The sequence below is a fragment of the Gambusia affinis genome, linkage group LG18 (genome assembly GCF_019740435.1).
Source record: "Gambusia affinis linkage group LG18, SWU_Gaff_1.0, whole genome shotgun sequence".
NCBI lineage: Eukaryota > Metazoa > Chordata > Actinopteri > Cyprinodontiformes > Poeciliidae > Gambusia > Gambusia affinis.
In genome coordinates, this window is record NC_057885.1 from 8,958,946 (window position 1) to 8,976,634 (window position 17,689).

At 40.1% G+C, this 17,689-nt stretch overlaps 1 protein-coding gene across 7 annotated transcripts in view; it reads left to right on the forward strand.

The window, feature by feature from the left end:
• Positions 1-17,689, forward strand: part of col4a6 (collagen, type IV, alpha 6) — a 151,615-nt gene that overhangs the window by 108,291 nt on the left and 25,635 nt on the right. For 6 of the 7 annotated variants that reach the window (XM_044098298.1, XM_044098297.1, XM_044098300.1 and 3 more), the window contains 8 exons: positions 9,256-9,390; positions 9,611-9,655; positions 10,290-10,409; positions 10,509-10,568; positions 11,279-11,314; positions 11,525-11,587; positions 11,965-12,000; positions 12,159-12,200. In XM_044098298.1, coding sequence (XP_043954233.1) covers positions 9,256-9,390; positions 9,611-9,655; positions 10,290-10,409; positions 10,509-10,568; positions 11,279-11,314; positions 11,525-11,587; positions 11,965-12,000; positions 12,159-12,200 — 537 coding nt within the window. Of the gene's footprint in view, positions 1-9,255; positions 9,391-9,610; positions 9,656-10,289; positions 10,410-10,508; positions 10,569-11,278; positions 11,315-11,524; positions 11,588-11,964; positions 12,001-12,158; positions 12,201-16,226; positions 16,317-17,689 lie in introns of all 7 variants that reach the window. The other variant, XM_044098299.1, reaches the window with a different exon arrangement.

Below are 17,689 nucleotides of genomic sequence, written 5' to 3' on the forward strand. Positions count from 1 at the left end.
ATGTTTTGATTTTTATGGTTGTTTCTGGAGTCAATGTCAAAAATGCAGTGAGAAAAGAAATTATTTTTACAGGCGTCTAAGAAAAATGCAATGAATGGACATTCAACTTAAAAACGGCTGACCTATCAGCAGCCAATCAGAGTGGAAAAATTTCACCCACGTGGTATTTACTGTGTAAACCAGAGCTTTCAGTGGAAAAACAAAAGTTCCAGATCCTTTTTAAAGCCATACAAATATGGTAAAGAAACGTGGATTATATCTTTATGTAGACCTGTCTATTGATTTATAGATTAATAGTTTTGCTGGACAGAAATTACACAGAACAAAGCTGGTTCTTAATCAAATCCTAATGAGTCAGATTAGAAGTATCATGGAGTCAGAAGGCCTCATGACATTAACACCGGCATGAAAAATAATATTGAAGAAATAAGTACAGTACAGACCAAAGGTTTGGACACACTTTCTAATTCAATTAAATTAGAAAGTGTGTCCAAACTTTTGGTCTGTACTGCATATAAAATAAAATCTAATCAAAAACATAAATAAGTGCTAAGTTTCTTACCATTATTGTCTGTAAAATATATTTCTTCTTAGTATTAGCTGTGGACCCAACTCACACAGCTTGGTGGTTTTATCTGAGGTGGTTGGGTGGTTTATCTGTAAACCACCTAAAAACATTGTAAAAAAAAAAAAAAATCATGTTGTGCCACTTAAAGTTTAATATAGCAAAATAATTTGCCGCTCTTCACCACCATAAGAGATGGCTTTGCCTGAATGCTCGGTTTGGACCCGCAATGAATCATGGGATTTTGTGGTCCGTGAAGGATACACCGGACCCGTCCTCCAAATCTGGGGAAAATAAGGACACGTTTGAAGAAGTCTTTGAATTCGGACAGGCCTTGTCGCCACGCTATGACGTAATCGGCCTACAAATCCGTCCTTCACAGGATGCAGCCCCTGAATTCGGACACAGCTTATATATTCAATGTGAAGTAAATATTGATACTCTATCAATATCTATCGCGATATTGTCTAGTCCTAATTGAGGAATTTATCACCCTCTGACATTCAATCACACCTCTCCTTAGTAGCTAAAAACTTAATTACTAACAGCCACAGTGGCATCAGGGAATAGACTTTAGTTCTTTAGGGCAACCGTTGGAGAGTTCAACTCTCACCGGATTTTACTTTTATTTGTTTCTCCAATCCGATTGGTCCGGAACACCTGGAGAAAACCCAAGCTGGGTAGGCCAGCGTCTTGCCTTCTGGGCCCGGGAACGACCCACGGGAAGAGATCTTCCTCAAATCAAGTTAAATGTTCTATAAATTAATACTGCCTTTCTTGAGGACAATTTGCAATGGTCAATCACTCTAATTTTCATGATTTTGGAAATTTGAGGGGAACCGGAGCACCCGGAGAAAACCCCCACTAACACTGGAAAAACATAGAAACTCCCACAGAAAGAGGCACCCAGTTAAGAAATAAGTCCTCTTTTCTGTGAAGATGCAGCACTAACCACTGCACCACCGTGCTGACCTTTTTTTAGTCCAAAATATGAGATGTATGTTGAGATCTTTGAAATGGTTCAGGACAGGTCCTCTAAAACCGGGGTCACCAAACTCGGTCCTCAAGCAAGAAGCTTGTTTTAGAGCAGGGGTCACCAAAGTCGGTCCTGGAGGGCCGGCATCCTGCATGTCTTAGTTCTCTCCCTGGTTAAACATACCTGGATCAAATGATGGCTCGTTAGAAGGCCTAAGAAGAACATCGACATGCTGAAAAGGTTGTTGGTGCCTCCAGGGAGAGAACTAAAACATGTAGGATGCCGGCCCTCAAGGACCGACTTTGATGACCCCTGCTCCAAAACAAGCTTCTTGCTTTTCTCACTGCAAATTACTTTTTTTGTTTCTCCAATCTGAAATGTTTGCAAGTTAAATTTTCTAGAAATTAATACAACCTTTTTTGAGGGTAACTTACATGATTTTGGAAATTTTGGGGGAAACCGGAGCACCCGGAGAAAACCCAGAGACATTTTTTTTGGTCCAAAATATGACACGTAATTTGAGTTTCAAAGTGAAACTCAAGTGAGTTTCCAAGTGTCTTTCCACAGCAGACTGCCTCCACTGGTTCAGGTTCTGCTGGTTCTTCTAGAAGAACCAGACGTTCTTCTAGAGGAACGTCTGATTCTTCTCTTCATTTCCTCTGGAGGTGCATGATTTACCTCAGTATCCCGTGATAGGGTTTCCTCTAAAGGCTTGTCCATGTTCATGGCTGCAGGGTCAGAGATGTTATTTGTGTCTTTTTTCCCATTTCTTTCAAGACGCCTGGCCACTTTCCTTCTTGGAGGCTCTAGTTCTTCGTCTTGGAGCTCCGTTTTCTCATTAACCTCACTGGCAGAGTACACTTGTTGGAAGGCAGTGAGGTTTTTTTGGAGAGCAGAAACATCTCCTTCATATCGAGTTTTAAGTTCTTGATAAAAAACTTTAGTTTGCTCCAGTTCACTTTGGAGATGTTGAATTGTTTCTGCGGATTGCTGCTGCAGGAAAGTGAACTCTTGTCGCAAATTGTTCTTTTCTGTCCTTAGTGAATTTATGAGATGGTGATCATATTTTGCTCTTTCCAAATTTAATTCTTTTTCGCAGCTCACCTCGTACTGATGACATTCTGCTCTCTGCCTCAGTGCAGAAACATCTGCTTCATACCTCCAGTTCAGTTCTTGGTATGAAACCTTAATCTGCTCCAGCTCTCTCTGCAGATTTTTCTCCTTTTCCTGCAGGCAGGTGATCTCCTTGGACATTTGATCTCGGAGATTGTCCTTCTCCGCTCTCAGGTTTTTGTTTAAACTTTGCTCACGCCTGACCTTCTCCTCAAAGAATAGCTGCATGTCTACCTGCAGGGACCCCACACCTGCAGCTTCATATTTGGATTGAAGCTCCTTGTAGTGAGTCTTCACTTCATTCAGCTCTTGTTGAAGGGCTTCATTTTTTGCTTTTTCTGCCCAGATTTGTGATACAAACACTTCCTTGCTGGCACTGTGAGCGGCCTTCAATTGCTCGAATTCCTGCTGCAGCAGCATCTTCTGCTTATGTTTGATATTACTGTGCACCTGGGAAGCAATATCAGCAGGGCCGAGAGACTCTGAACTAGAAAACCCTTCTGCTGTCGGTAGTTTTCGCTTCATCTCTTTGAGTCTTATCTGTCTTTGTAATTCAGCTTTTGTATTATCCAGTTCTCTTTGGACATAGGCTACTTTTTGGTTTTCCTCAAACCATCTTGCCGTCTGAATTTCCAAAAGAGAACTAAGTCTCTGGAGCTCTCTCTGGAGGTCAATGGGAGGCTGATGTTGTCCAGCTCTCCAATCCCACGGCTCGGGTCTCATCCCACCGTTAAAGTTCTGTGGCCTTTCATATGACATATTTAGACAAAGTAACACTTGTTGAAATCAGTCTTGAAAAAGAATCTCCTCGTTCTGGAAGCGCTTTGCGTACGTCTGAACTCCTCAGTATTGTAGCAAGCAATGACAAGAAGGTAGAAGTTTGCTACATACATACAGTGCCGATGACATCACAAGCATGTAGTTGTGACATCACAGAGTTTCCGTTCATCTTTGGAATGATGATGCAAGTGTTTGAGAACTCTACCACACTGACCAACCAGCCTCCTCCCCACAAAACGACTGTTTATTCTTGCCATACAGTCCTCTCTGTTAATTATTGCTCGAAAGGTCATAATATAAGTTGCTGCTTTGACATGATCACAGCACTGCCAAAAGATATGTACAGAAATCCTCAATAAAACATAAGATATTTGAAAATCAGACACCAGATAAGTGAATAACTGCAACGTCATCAGCCGGTGAAAGCTACTGCTACCAGTAGCTTTCCTGGTAGCAGGAAAGCTAACAAACACTGAAGAGAAGGAGAGCTGCCATCGATAACAGCTGTTATCAGATGTTTTAATGTTACACAATACAGTTTTACCAAGTTGCTCAAAGTCTAAACTAGTATTGTTCTGCATTTAAAGCGTAAAGCTTACCTTTGAGCAAACGCCCTCCAAAGGAATCCCAGCGCCCTCCTTTTGTAAACATTTCCCCTGCTGTCCTCTGAATGCCCCCCGGGGGGCGGTACCGCCCCCGTTGAGAAACACTAACCTAGATTAACCTGGCATGCTACAACGACAGGCTTTTAAATACTCTAATGTTTCTGTTATGTTTTTGCTGCCACACCTACAAATTAACCCAATTAACTTCTTGAAATGCATCACTCTTTGTATATTAAGTTTGATTTTTTTTTTTTTTTTAATTACTGAAATACCTTAGCTTAGTGGTGATATTCTAATGTAGCAAGTGATTTTTAAGCCAGATCGTCACCCGAGTTGCTTTTGGAGGCACATCTGGAAACGGGTCCTGGAAGTCTTAAAGGTTTTAAAGAGCCATACATGCCAATTACATCTGCTGTTTGGACTCAGTCGTCACCTCAGGCTGATTTCAAGGGAAGTGGATAATGTAGACATACAGTTGCTTCTGTGTCCTTTAATAAGGTTCATTTAAGTTTCAGTGATTGAAAATACATATTTCTAAAATCTTACGCCTCAATGAGAAACGTCTGTTTTCTTTTGTTTTTTTGTTGAGGGAAAAATGTAAAGAAATGTTTGTGAAGGGCGGCATTCTGGAATTTAAATTAAAAAATAACATCCAAGGAAGTTCCGTGATTTGATTCCCCACCCCTCTGTCTTTACCGTCCTCCTTGCTCCGCAGCTGAGAAAACACTGCGACTTTATGACATCACCGCCGGGGAATTGGTGCCGCTCAATGAGCGCTAAACGCGATTTTTACTGTCAGGGAAAGCATCTGGATGAAAGGAGACAACAGGTTGTTGGTTTTAATGGCAGCCGTCATCACAACCAGAGGGGCTGAGGAGCAGTGGGAAGCTGTCTGGTGGAACATGAAAGGAGAAACATGCAGCTTGTGGAGAGGAAAAAGAAAATGGAGCTTAAAGCTGGTTGATCTCCTTGGTTTATTCGTTGAGAACAACAGATCTAACATATTATACATATAATGATGGTTTTGTTAGAATAATGTAACATACAATGCAGTATGATCCCAACCCTTTCAAATATTACAACCACACCTCAACCTTCTTATGTTTAAGATTAATTTTCAAACAGACTTGTTCACTGATGACCGCTGTGCAACCCTGGATGGTCCAGATGGATGCAGTAGTGGATTGGTGGTGGATGGTCACCATGTCCCAACACGGCTGTGACGTCAGCAAGGAGGTGGTGGAGTCATGCTTTGGGCTGAAATCATGGGGAGAGAATCATTGGTCGGCCCCTTCAGAGTCTCTGAAGGTGTGAAAATGACCTCAGCAAAGACAATGCACCATCTCATGCTGCAAGGCCATTGTGTCATTGGCTGCTATGGGCATAAAAGGGGAGAAACTCATGGTGTGGTCACCATTCTCCTCTGACCTCAACCCTATTGAGAACCTTTAAATATTTAGTTGAGTTAGTTTAAATCTACGAACCTGAGGAGTTTGTACTAGCATGCAGCCACCATAGAATATGCAAACAGGATTGTTTAGATGTTCAAAGTTGTTTACCCGAGTCCCATGTTTTATGGTCGATCATACAGGGAAACTCTTAACCCCCACAAGTCAGAAAAACACAAACTCTGAACCACAAAGTGGTAACCGTCACTCAGTTTTACCCGACACAGGAGTAAATGGGAAATATTCCATTTGTGCATTGTTCTTTCTTCCCTGTTTCATCACTAAACACGTATGAGTAAACAAGACGTGTTTGGGTTCGCTGTGTGATCAGAACAGAACAACAAGTCCAGTCAACCCAAACATTCCCATCCACCGATGATTTACCTCTTCCTCTGTTTAATGTGTCTGGATCCAAATGAAGTGTGAAGTTGTTTCTCCAGATATATATGCACCTGTTCCTTTTTTCGAAATATATAAATATTTTTTCATACAAAGGAGGTTTGAGGTTCTGTTGATTCATGTCTCAGTTGTATTTGGCTCAATTCTTACTTCGCTTTTGGTCTGCCCTGATGATTAAACATGCATCCAAAGACCCAGGACTTTCACAAACCCCTCCCTCTGTGTTTTTGCCCGTCATCGTCCATCAGGGAGCATTCGGTGTGACAACCGAAATCTTACTCTTGGCACCCACCAGCCCACAGAACAATACGACTCGATCAAAACCCCCCGGGGTATGTGTTCATCTCTGTGTGAATGTGCAGTCATGGACAACACACACACACGCACACATACCTACCGGTTTTCACACGCATGGTGACCAGAATCTGTCTGTCCAAGCACTCTCGGCCATCAGGAAGTGAGCTAGGCTAGACGGGAGCTGTAAGTCCAGGGAGCTTAGCAGGCCAGAATGGGCCCCATTGTGACCTTTGTGCTGAACGGGATTTGGGACTATAAACTGACCAGTCAGGTGGAAGGTGATGTGGGTGGAAGGTCTGGAAGAGGCGGGAAGAGAACCGACAGGCTGGCATGAAAACAGACAGGGATGCCAACTGGTGAGGGTGTGAGACGGATGATGTCGGAAGTCAGGGATGGGACAGACTGATCACTGGTAGAACTGGCTAACATATGAGTTCAATGAAAAACATTGTATTCAAACCATGTATAGAAAATACAACATGGGAGTGGTCTTTTGGTTAAAACATAGCAAAAGTTAGTGTGTTAAACAATTGGACAATACCTATAGTAATGCTCTGTATCTATCTTGTATCTTGTATTTATATCTACATATCTCAAAATTTAAGAGCATTTGGACTTTGATCCAGAGCACATCAGCAAGACCACTTCCTAATGGTTTTAGAGTGGTCTAGTCAAAGTCGAGGGATAAATCTGATTGAAATGCTGCAGCGTGGCCTTGGACAGACTTGAAAATTTAGAGTATTGACACAGATCACAAACTGTAGTTTTAAGTATTTATCTGGAAAGTGTTGTAGGTTTTGAAATTGAGTTAAACTTGCGTGTGATTGTACTTGTGAATCTGAACCTCACTTCAGCATTGACTTGTTTAATTCTGTCTGGAACACACAGACAAGACAATCCAACAAGTCGCATACTATCCTCAGACATCCAGAATGTCATGAAGAATCAAAATCTGAATGTAGGGAATTTGGGTTTGTAAAGGTCTGGATTTCTTTGTCCCCCTTTGGTAGTTTTGTTCTACTGAACAGAATCAGTGCCTAGCAGGAAAGCAAGTCTTAACACTTCAACAACCTGACCACATCTTACTGTTTATCCAACATCAGACAAAGATGGAGCTCTTAAGGTTACCCATGACTGGAGAGACAGATTCTTGGAAAAGCTAAAAGCATTTTTAAAAGATGACACCATGACCAGCCTCAAACTTTTGGGTATGCAGACATTTAAATGGAAGTTGCTGGAAGGCTGTTGGCACATTTACAAGATTAGCCAGCTGGGAGATAAAAATGGGTGACTTTCATTGAGATTTGGACAATACACAGAGAGACATATAAAAGGGAACAAAAGAAGAAGGACTTTAAGTTATTCTTCAAGTGTTAAGGTAAAGCCAGCAACAGTGGAGGTAAGGCGTGAGAGAAAGTGTCTCCTGGTGGAAGCTCTGCATATTTTCTCTGGGTGAAACCAGGTGTGAGTGTCAAATCTGGGCCAGACAGCTTTGGCAGGCTTCCTTTAGCTGGCACAGCCCTGTCATTATGCTTCCCTTCCTATCCCCTAAGGCCACGTGGGCTGGAAGCCGAGCCGCGGCCTCTAACTCCAAGACAAAGGACGCTAATCAGGGGTCACCGGCGCTTTAAAAGACAACAGCAGTTCTGTGGTCATACATGTAAAGTTGCATTTTGTGTGCTGTCATTGACGAAAAGCATGCATGTGCGCTCGTACAAGCATTTACATGCGTGTCAGCTGTACAAATCCCTTGCAGACGTCTTATACCCTGCTGTCTTTGACATTCCTAGATAACGCGTGGTGGGATTTCTTTGTCAGTGGAATTTATTTGCATATTTTTCATGAAAATTGAAACAAAACTTCTTCCTGCCATGTTCCCGATTTGCATGATGACTATACATTGTTACTTAGATCTGAATCTGACTTTCCTTTGCCCGCAGGACATACTGCCTCTCTCTCAGATTGGTCTTCATATCCTGATCTGCTTCCTCTCTCCTTACCCTGTTATATTGGTTAAAGCATGAGCTAATCGCAGGCTGTCAGTAGTCTGAGCGGTCCTGTGAATGTGTGTACCTTAGTGAGTTATTGAGTCTGGCCTCCTAATGAAGGGATTCCACCTAACCTCTAATCCAGCACCTGTTTGTGTCTATGCTGCCATCTTGTGGTTGTAGTCGTGTAACTGCATCTTTCAGAGAACCAAAGATTTGCGATTGATTTTAGACACTTTTTTTTTTTAAATTAGTTTTAAAACAATTAAATTTATACACTGGATGAACTGCTTTTATTAGTTTAACCAGTGTTTAAAATATGAAGCTCCATATTTGCAGAAAATATCAAATATTAATATCAAATTTTGGGCTTTCATAAATCTAATAAAAACCCTAATTTAGAATTACAGCTTTGTTGGTGCTTTTAATTACGGCTTTCATCTAACAGTTATTTTAGTAATCTATCTATTAGCCTGACAATTAATCGATTAAAAGATAACAAATTTTTCATTTTACCAATTACCCCTTTTTATACAATATTAAAACTACACAGAGAGATGCAGATAAACAAATGATCCAATTACTTTTTAAAATATGGAAATAAACATTTTATTGCCTGAATTTCAATATCGTAGTATTTCTTAAGTAAATATGAACCAGGTGAAGCTAAAGCTATATCACTTGAGGAGTTTTGGCTAAATCATATTTACAGACAAAGGTTTTTTTAAATTTAAATGCAAAATTCTATACTTTTTGTACAGTTTTAGCTTACTTCTATGAAAATATAGTATTTTCACTAAACTGCACATTATTCAGAGTTGTCATACTCCAGTTAACAATTAATTGATGACTAGATCAGTTAGTCATTTGAATAAAAGATTAATCACAATTAATCGTTTGGATTGAAGCAGAATTTAAGCCACAATGTGGCAACATAAAGCAGTGTTTTCTCTTGCAGGAGATATATATATATATGTGTGTGTGTTCTCTGTGTATTTGATGCTCAATGAGCTCATATATCCAAAATGATTGAGTTTGACTCAAGACATCATTGCATCAGTTTGGTTTCTTTTCTTTTCCTCAGGGTCGTCCTGGGCCAATGGGTGAGATCGGACGGCCCGGACCAGAAGGGTCGCGCGGGGGCCTAGGGCCTACGGGGCCTAAAGGAGAGAGGGGCCATATTGGACTTAAAGGACCATCTGGGGACAAAGGAGACAAAGTGGGTGAATCGGTTTTGCATTTACATTATAGCAACAAGAATATACGGCAATGAAAAAGTCAAAAGTTGCAACGGTTGGCAATATCTTGTCTTAAGCCTCATCTGGACGAGAAACAAACAATCGGGATGTCGGCGTACACACAGCTCTCCACCACTACTGTTTCTCTGCTCTGTTTTTGTAATTATGAAATAATCATGTGTTGTGTCTTTACTGATGCAGGGACCAATGGGAGTGCCTGGATTTCAGGGAACCGATGGAGTGCCTGTAAGTAAATCAGAAACAGATGGGTTGTCAATTTCTTTCAAACTGTTTTCAGTCCGCTGAACTGAATGTCATCCCAGTTTACATTCAGTCCAGTTTGAACTAGCAGTGATTTTGCAGAAAACCAACACAAAAAATTAAGAAAATTATGGACAACCCTGAGAATCCTCTTAATGAGATTTTCACATGGAAACAGAACGTCTTCAGTCAGAGGCCTTTTCAGAGCCGCTGTATCACAGACAGCTACAGAAGATCCTTTCCTGAATCTACAACAACTTTTTAACGAACTTTGAAAAATACGAGTGTGATGTTCCTTTGGGATCAATGCAGTATTTTTGTTATTCAATTGAATTGAATGTGATGTTTTGTATCAAGGGTGTTTCATACAAACAAACAAACAAAAACCAAATGATTTCTCTTATATTCATATGATCTGTCAACAGGATGATAACAGGTTGTCAGTTTTTTTCTGATGTTAGTCACACAAAATAGAGCAAACAGCCCCTAAAGAAAAGGAGATTGTGGGCGTTTATGTTGGTTCTGAACCACATTGGAAACCCAAAGAAGAACGTGGTTGAGGTTTATGACACACAGGCTGGTCGATTAACCGTTCCCGCCCACTCCTCTCCTCCTGCAGGGTCACCCGGGTCAGCAGGGCAGCAGGGGCCCACCAGGGGAGGACGGCTGTAACGGAACCATGGGGGACCCGGGCCTGCCCAACTACGACACGGGCGCTGCGGGGTATCCTGGGTTTCAAGTGAGCGCTGCTTTTCAGTCCTTGATTAGTTTTGATTGTGTCGATGGCAGGGGGGGTCATGTTGTCGTTTTTCTGTCTAAAAAAACAAACACAAAACAGGGGCCAACGGGGCCAAAAGGTGAGAAAGGAGACCCCGTCTACATCACAGACAACACTGAGGTAAGATCTCCAGGATGCACTTTCTGATTCTTCTCCGTTTTGCCCTCAACTCTTGTTGACTTGCGAGTTTTAATTGTTAACCGGTGAATACAGTCGGTTTTATCCAAAACTCCTCAGGTTGCATGGCTTTAGCTTCATCCAGTTCATATTTATTAAAGGATTGCTATGTTATTGCATTTTAGGCAATTAGATGTATATTTTATTATTGTTTATAAAGAAAGAAATTTAATCATTTGTTTATTTACATCTTTTAATGTATTCCTAATTTTGCATTATAAAAAGTCTTAAGTGGTTAAACGAAAAATGTGAAGAAAATGGCATCTTTTAAAAATCAGATGAATCGATTAATCATCATGAATGAATCCATAGATTAACAGATTAGAAATAATCATTGGTTTCAGCCCTAAAACATATTTTAATACCAGTATTTTTGTGCATATTAATATATATATATATATAACTGTTAAAATGTACTGGCCAAGGCGAGCGCCTGAGCCAATGTGAAGTGTCTGCATTTGGCCAGCAGGTGGTGCTGTGGAGCTAGCTGAGTAAATGCAGTGAATATGACTAAAAAGCAAGTCGTCGTTTCGAAATAGCAATGATATTTCTCCCATGCTCTGGCTGATAACTAGTTGTCAGTTTTTAATTTCCATTTACTCATCATGTAGTGTTTAATTTATTGTTATCCATGTTTTTATTTTGTCATTTAGGGGCCACCAGGTGAACCAGGACCCAGGGGGCCAACTGTAAGACTTGCCTTTCCTTTTCTTTACACAGTTGTTTAGAAGGGAAGAATTTCCCTCCTGAACAATTAAACATGTTTTCATTTAGGTGTAAAAATCTAAGATGTTAGTTACACTTTTTCAGCGTTAGGGGAAAATTACATCAGTGAGCTTTTTTTCTTCTTCTTCTTCTTCTTCTTCTTCTTCTTCTTCTTCTTCTTGTTTTCTCTGCAGGGTCCCAGAGGTCCGACTGGCCCGCCGGGTTTCCAAGGTCCAAGAGGAATTGACGGATTCCCCGTACGTAAACCGAGTCGCCTGTCCGCCTTTGACCGACTTCTTCACGAGTGTCACAGAATATCTAGGTTTTAATGCAGTTTGATCGCTGATCAAAGCCTATAAAACAACATATTGGAGATTTGCAGTCCTTCAAAGAGGAAGGTAGTAGTTAATATTGAGTTCTGTCTGCAATTAAAATCTATTGTACGGATTTGGATTTTAAAGAAGCTATTGTTTTGATCTTGGAATCACAAAGTTCTGATTCCTTTTCTCATATGTGAGCCAAAGGAAAAGCATTGATACCCCCCTTGGGAACATTTTGGAGCATGTTCTCTGAATTTTAAGTCTGAATAGCTCTAAAAAATAAAACTGAGTCCGATTCTTTTGTCTCTTTGTAGGGATTCGCCGGCCCTCCGGGGTCCCAAGGGCCAGAGGTAAGTCTGAAATGAGTGCCGTGACATTTTGTAATTTATTTTAAGGTCGGATGAACCACTGTCATACTAAGGTGGGTCCTGTTTAATAAAAAAGAAAGAAAGAAGGATGTGTGGCTCTGGCTCTTTCTCTTCCTGTTGGTAACCTGTTGTGTTTATAGGGCAGCCGCGGCGACATTTATCGAGGAGGGAAAGGAGACAAGGTAGGACATTAACGACGAAAGGTACAAAATGATTTAAAAACACCAAGTCGACTTAGATGGAAATGTCTGGATGTCTTAGGAAGGCAGATATTCCGACCACACAGAATTACTTCAACGTAAATTCAGGGATTAGTTACGTACAAAACATTGGAGTTGATAACAAAGTCCCCTGAAAGAAAATAAAATAAAAAAGTAAATAGAGCAGAAAATTAGTATTCCATTAAAGCTCTGTGGTCGAAACCGAAGTGGTTCGAACCGAGTGGAAAAATCTAATTTGCTGGTTTGATTTGATTTGAAGAACACAAATCCTGCTTTTCAGGCTTGCAGCACATTCCAACCAAACTGAGATAGAGACGATTTAGAAGCGGCGCAAAGATGAGGATCGAGTTCTTTGGATCACGTGATTTTGATTTGACATAAAATAAAAGCAAAAACCTACATCGATAATTGTGTTTTCTTTGGAGGTAGTTGAGATGTAGGTTGAAGAAACAACCATGAATACAGTGAGGAGGGTTTTTTTCCCCCCTTTGGAGTCAATAAAATATTTTTTAATTCTTAGCTGAACTGAATTGAATTTTGTGCTTGGTGTCAATGTAGAAAGTAACTTATTTATTTTTTAGTATCAGCATGGTTATAATCACTAGCCAACAACAATGAATGAATTGTAGAAAATATTTGAGTCTATTCCCAGCAACATAAATAAGAACATTCTTCTTCTTAAAAAGAAAAAAAGTTTAATAAAACTTTTTATGTGCTCTAGTCTTTTTTTATTTTTATTTTAACATTTTTTTTTTTTTGTAAGATGTTGCTGGATGTTTCTAGCTCTACTTTCTATGAGATTAAAACAAAAAGAAAAGATACTTTGCCTAACATGTTAAGGAAGAATCTAAATTGTCACTGAAATTCTCATGCAGAAGAAATTCCAAAATTGCCCACCAGAGGGCCAAATGTGTACAAGTTTGAACTGCAGTCATGGGGGCATAAAAAGTTTCTCAGAGGGCCACAAATGGCCCCCGGGGGTCACCCTTTAGTGAGCACTTTCATGTAAGGCAGAGAAAAAAGAGCTTATAGATTCTTTCTGATCTCAATGCCAGAACATGATTTTTGTTGGGTTTTTTTATGGTAAAGCAGCGTTACAGATTGATCAAAGTGAAATCTCCCCAGTTTTTGTGGAATGTGTTGCAGCGCTGAAGTTCAGAAATGCAAATTAAATGCTCTGTTTGTCTTTAGTTGTGTCGTCCTGTCAACGTTTCTCAGATTAGATTAGTGCCTCAGAAATCAGACGGTAGCAGGATTTTGAACGTGTGTTTTTGAATGTGTGTGTGGATATTTGTTTGCCTGCATGTCTAATTGGGTGAATTCGTGTCTGAAATGTCTCCATTGAACATTGTGCATGCTGGAAAACATTCGGTGGCGGCTCCGTAACCTGCCTAACTTCCCCCCTCCATCCTTCTCCTCAATTTAACACACTCTGCATCCCAGCGTCTTCTCTTCGGTACGGACTGATATTAAAAAAATAAATAAAATCACCTCAACCATTGCTTGATTCAATTTTTTTTATTTTTCAGTCTCTTTAAATCACCTGGGTTGACTCCAAGACGCAAACAACCTCCGTGAAAGTGGAAGGGGATGAAATCTTATAATATTTTGAAAAGAAAAAAAGTTTTTTTTTCCATTCCCATTCTTCAGATTTGGAGAGTTGTTTGTTGTTTTGTGGGCTTCACACTTCATTTCCTCACTGTGGATCGGCAGCTCTGAGATTTCATTCGTCTGAACTCATTTAAGAAATCCTCCAGATCATTCGGGTTCTCGCCAAATTGGAAAAGGCGCGTTGAATTTGTCGTGGAAATTTCAGAGCTGTCGCTCCAGGGGGGAGAGTCTGGGCTGCGACTGACTGCTGGAATCACTGCTCCCCGCTCCCGCATCCAATCACTTACTCATCTCGGTCACGTGTGTTTGTTTGGTGGTACATTCCCCCTCCGCTCCCTATTCACCCTCCCATCCGCATCCATCCATCCACACACTCACTCACTCACACGCTCACTTTACTAACATTCATCTTCCTCACACGATGCATGTATGGTTATGTTCAAGCAAATCCTCACACACTGAATAAGATTCGAGGGCCTTAAGTGAGACGGGGAACATCCAGTTGTGATGTTTGGAAAGGAAGGATTGTGTTTTTGTGTTAAAAAAATGACATAAGTTGCAAAGGAAAAAAAAAATCTAAAAGCACAACTCTTGATCTTTTGCTCTCATCCTTTCTTTTCTTTTCTATCCTGTTGTTTTTTTCTCTATTACAAATTTAGATTAATTTCATTTTATGGCAGGTAGAAATATTGATTGTATTAAACCTGAACAAATTTTTTTTTTTTTTTTTGCTTTGACCTTTCCTTTAGGCAATCTTATTAGTAATTCATACTTTAAAGCTACAGCATGTAATTTTATAAGCAATACGTTTGTTTTGTGTTTTTTTTTTTTTTTTTTTACATATTTGTTAAAACTGTCACCATTACAGTATAACATGAGACAAATAATCTGTGTAAAAATCTAATTGCTCTGCCTTCTCTCTGCAGAGATACTCTGCACCTGGTCAGAAACAACCAATCAGAGCCAGGAAGAGGGACTTGGCGCTGTAAATCATGCTCATGTATGCGCTGCTCAATGTGTTGTTGGTGGAGGAACAACATACTATTACAGGAAAACTGTCTATCTGACATCATTGGTGAGCCTGGGCATTCAGGACAGGTTCCGGTGTGGCGTGCTAGCTGCAGCGTAGCCAACAGCATGGGTTTCAATGTGAGCGTACACAAGCATAATTGACAGCGCTAAGATCCTCCTCGTTGTTCTGATTAGTTGTTTCTGACTGGGAGCAGTGCATTTCTGTAGATGGCAGTAGAACCACTGGGAGGAGGCAAGAGGAATTCATTTTCTTTTCACAAATATAGAGGATATAGAGATAGTTTTAGCAAATATGTGAAAGAAAACCCCATTGTTTTAAAAGTTACATACTGCAGCTTTAAGCACAGTCCTCAAACTGCATACATTTTTATCACTGTGGCAAAACTTTCCTTCAGCAGAAAGTGGCTCATCTTCCACAACTTGAAAATACAGAGCATACACACAAAGAAGAATGCACCTCTGTGTGTCTGGACTTTGTGTGAAAGCACACAACTATTTATGTCTTTAGCTTAGCTAAAAATCCATATTCCACCCAGAGCTGTGCAGCTTCACCGCAGTCCCTCAGGGGGCGATATTACACCGGTTTAAACACTAGCTACTCTGAACTTAGAGAATGAAGTATTTCTTACCAGATTGTAGTTTTGATGTCTTTGTCCACAACGGAAGAACAGCAAATTTCTCAACTGGGTTAATTCAAAACAAACTATGTTGTTGTTTTTCTTCGTCTTCTTCTGATCCCTTTGTTTTGTTTGACCTGTGCTTGGTCCCGCCCCCTTGTGGTTCCAAAGATCTAGCAGGCCGCCTAGCGGTCGAACCCAGACCAAACAATTGATGTTTCACAGGTTTTGCAGTCAAATTGACCACACTGCGGACTAGTATGTTAATTGAGGCCCAAGTTGAAGTGCAAACCTATCCTGTCATGGAATTTATCAAATTATGGTTAAAGTCGACCGTGAAGAGTAGCATGCAGCTCAAATCCAAATCCATGTAAGTGTTACGTTTCAGTCTCATATTTTCTGAGTTTGCGTTGGAAATAAGATGATAAATAAATGAATAAAACAAGACAAACCAAATATTTTGTGTTGTCTGCAAACTTAATTGTAAAATTAAATAACCTTTTAAGTAATTTTTGAACCACAATAATAATAATAATAATAATAATAATAATAATAATAAATACTCTTCATTCCTCCAAGTGACTTTCCCTTTTTTCCAACTTCTGCCCCTTCCTCCTCCTCCTTTTTCTTTATTCTCCTCATCTTCTACTCTCCTCCTCCTTCCCTCCACAATCCAGTCGCTCCATCTGATTGGCTAACGGTGTGTTGTGTGTATTTCGGACTCCAGGGCGATGTGGGTCTTCCCGGACCCAGCGGTTCTCCCGGTGACCGGTCTCTAAGCGGCGAAACAATTGTCACTGCCTACAAAGGAGATAAGGTAACACAGCGAGGGAAGGGCAGAGGCTGCAGCACTGTCACACCACACACACACACACACACGCACACACACACACACCCACACACACATAGTAAAACTTACAGATATGGTGGGGTCTTATACCAAAAGAGGGGGAAAAAAGTAAAACATACCAGCAAGTTTTCAAGGTTGAGAAAAAAACAGGAGCAGTGATTGCAGCAAACGTTCCAGCCATGGAGGGGAGGATGAGAGAAACAGAGGGAGGAGGAAGAGGAGGAGGAGGATTTGGGGAGAGATGTGAACATGAAGTGGTCCATCTGAGAAGAACCTATTAAGCTTCTGTCTTTCCACTGGAGTTCACACACATTTTTTACAAACTGAAGTCCTGGAGTCCTAAAGATAATTTCAAGTTTCAAACGATGCACTGTGGTGAGAATTAGAAACATCTTATTAACAGAAAAAGTTGAGTAGTAAGGATACATAATTGTCTTGGTCAAACAAAACAATTTTACAATGTTTAATTGTAGCTGTAGACGTACAAGAAATATGATGAATGAGAATTTATTACGTTTTCAATGGATGGAACCAACAATCTCTACCAAGTTGCTCAACTCACGTATTCATCTTCTTCACAAATGTGGGAATTAGCACGCTTTCCACAGGAATAAGATTTGTTGCTGATTGTTGTCCACCAATCAGAAATGTCATTACTGTTTGCCAGTGTAAATGAATTCACGTCTGGGATAAATAAATAATTTGTGATCATCCAGGAGAATCAAAATATACTAATTCCTAGAAATTAGTATGAGGCACGTAAAATTATGGAATTGAGAAGTTTGAACAAGGTTAGGATAAAAAGTGCAGTTAAAATAGAAACAACTTTAATTAGGGACACCTGAAAACTCTTTGCTCATGTAAAATATTGGAATTTTAACATAATTTTATTTACATACAGAATAAACTAAGCATCTTTTTTCAAGGGATGCACCAAGCCACTTTTTTCACTTCCGATATCAATACTGATACTGATATCTGAGGTTTGGTATCGGCCGACACAGAAAGACGGTGCTGAATTGACTTAAAACATTTCTTTTTCATAAATACACAACTGTGCTGAGTTTGGTAACCCTGCACCAGTACAGAACACTTAAATACACCAATAGCTTCACAGGTTTGTTCAAACATGTAAAAACAACTTAACTTTGTTCAGTCGGTGCATGTAGGAGTATAACAGTCAATGTAAAACAAATAAAAAAGAAACTGAAACTGTCAAAAACAAAAGGAAGTACAAATAGGAATTCTAAATATTGTCACCTTTCTAAAATAATGGCGTAAGTAATTTTTTGCCAAAAGGGATTTCAACCAAAACATGACTGCTTTTTTATTGCCAAAAG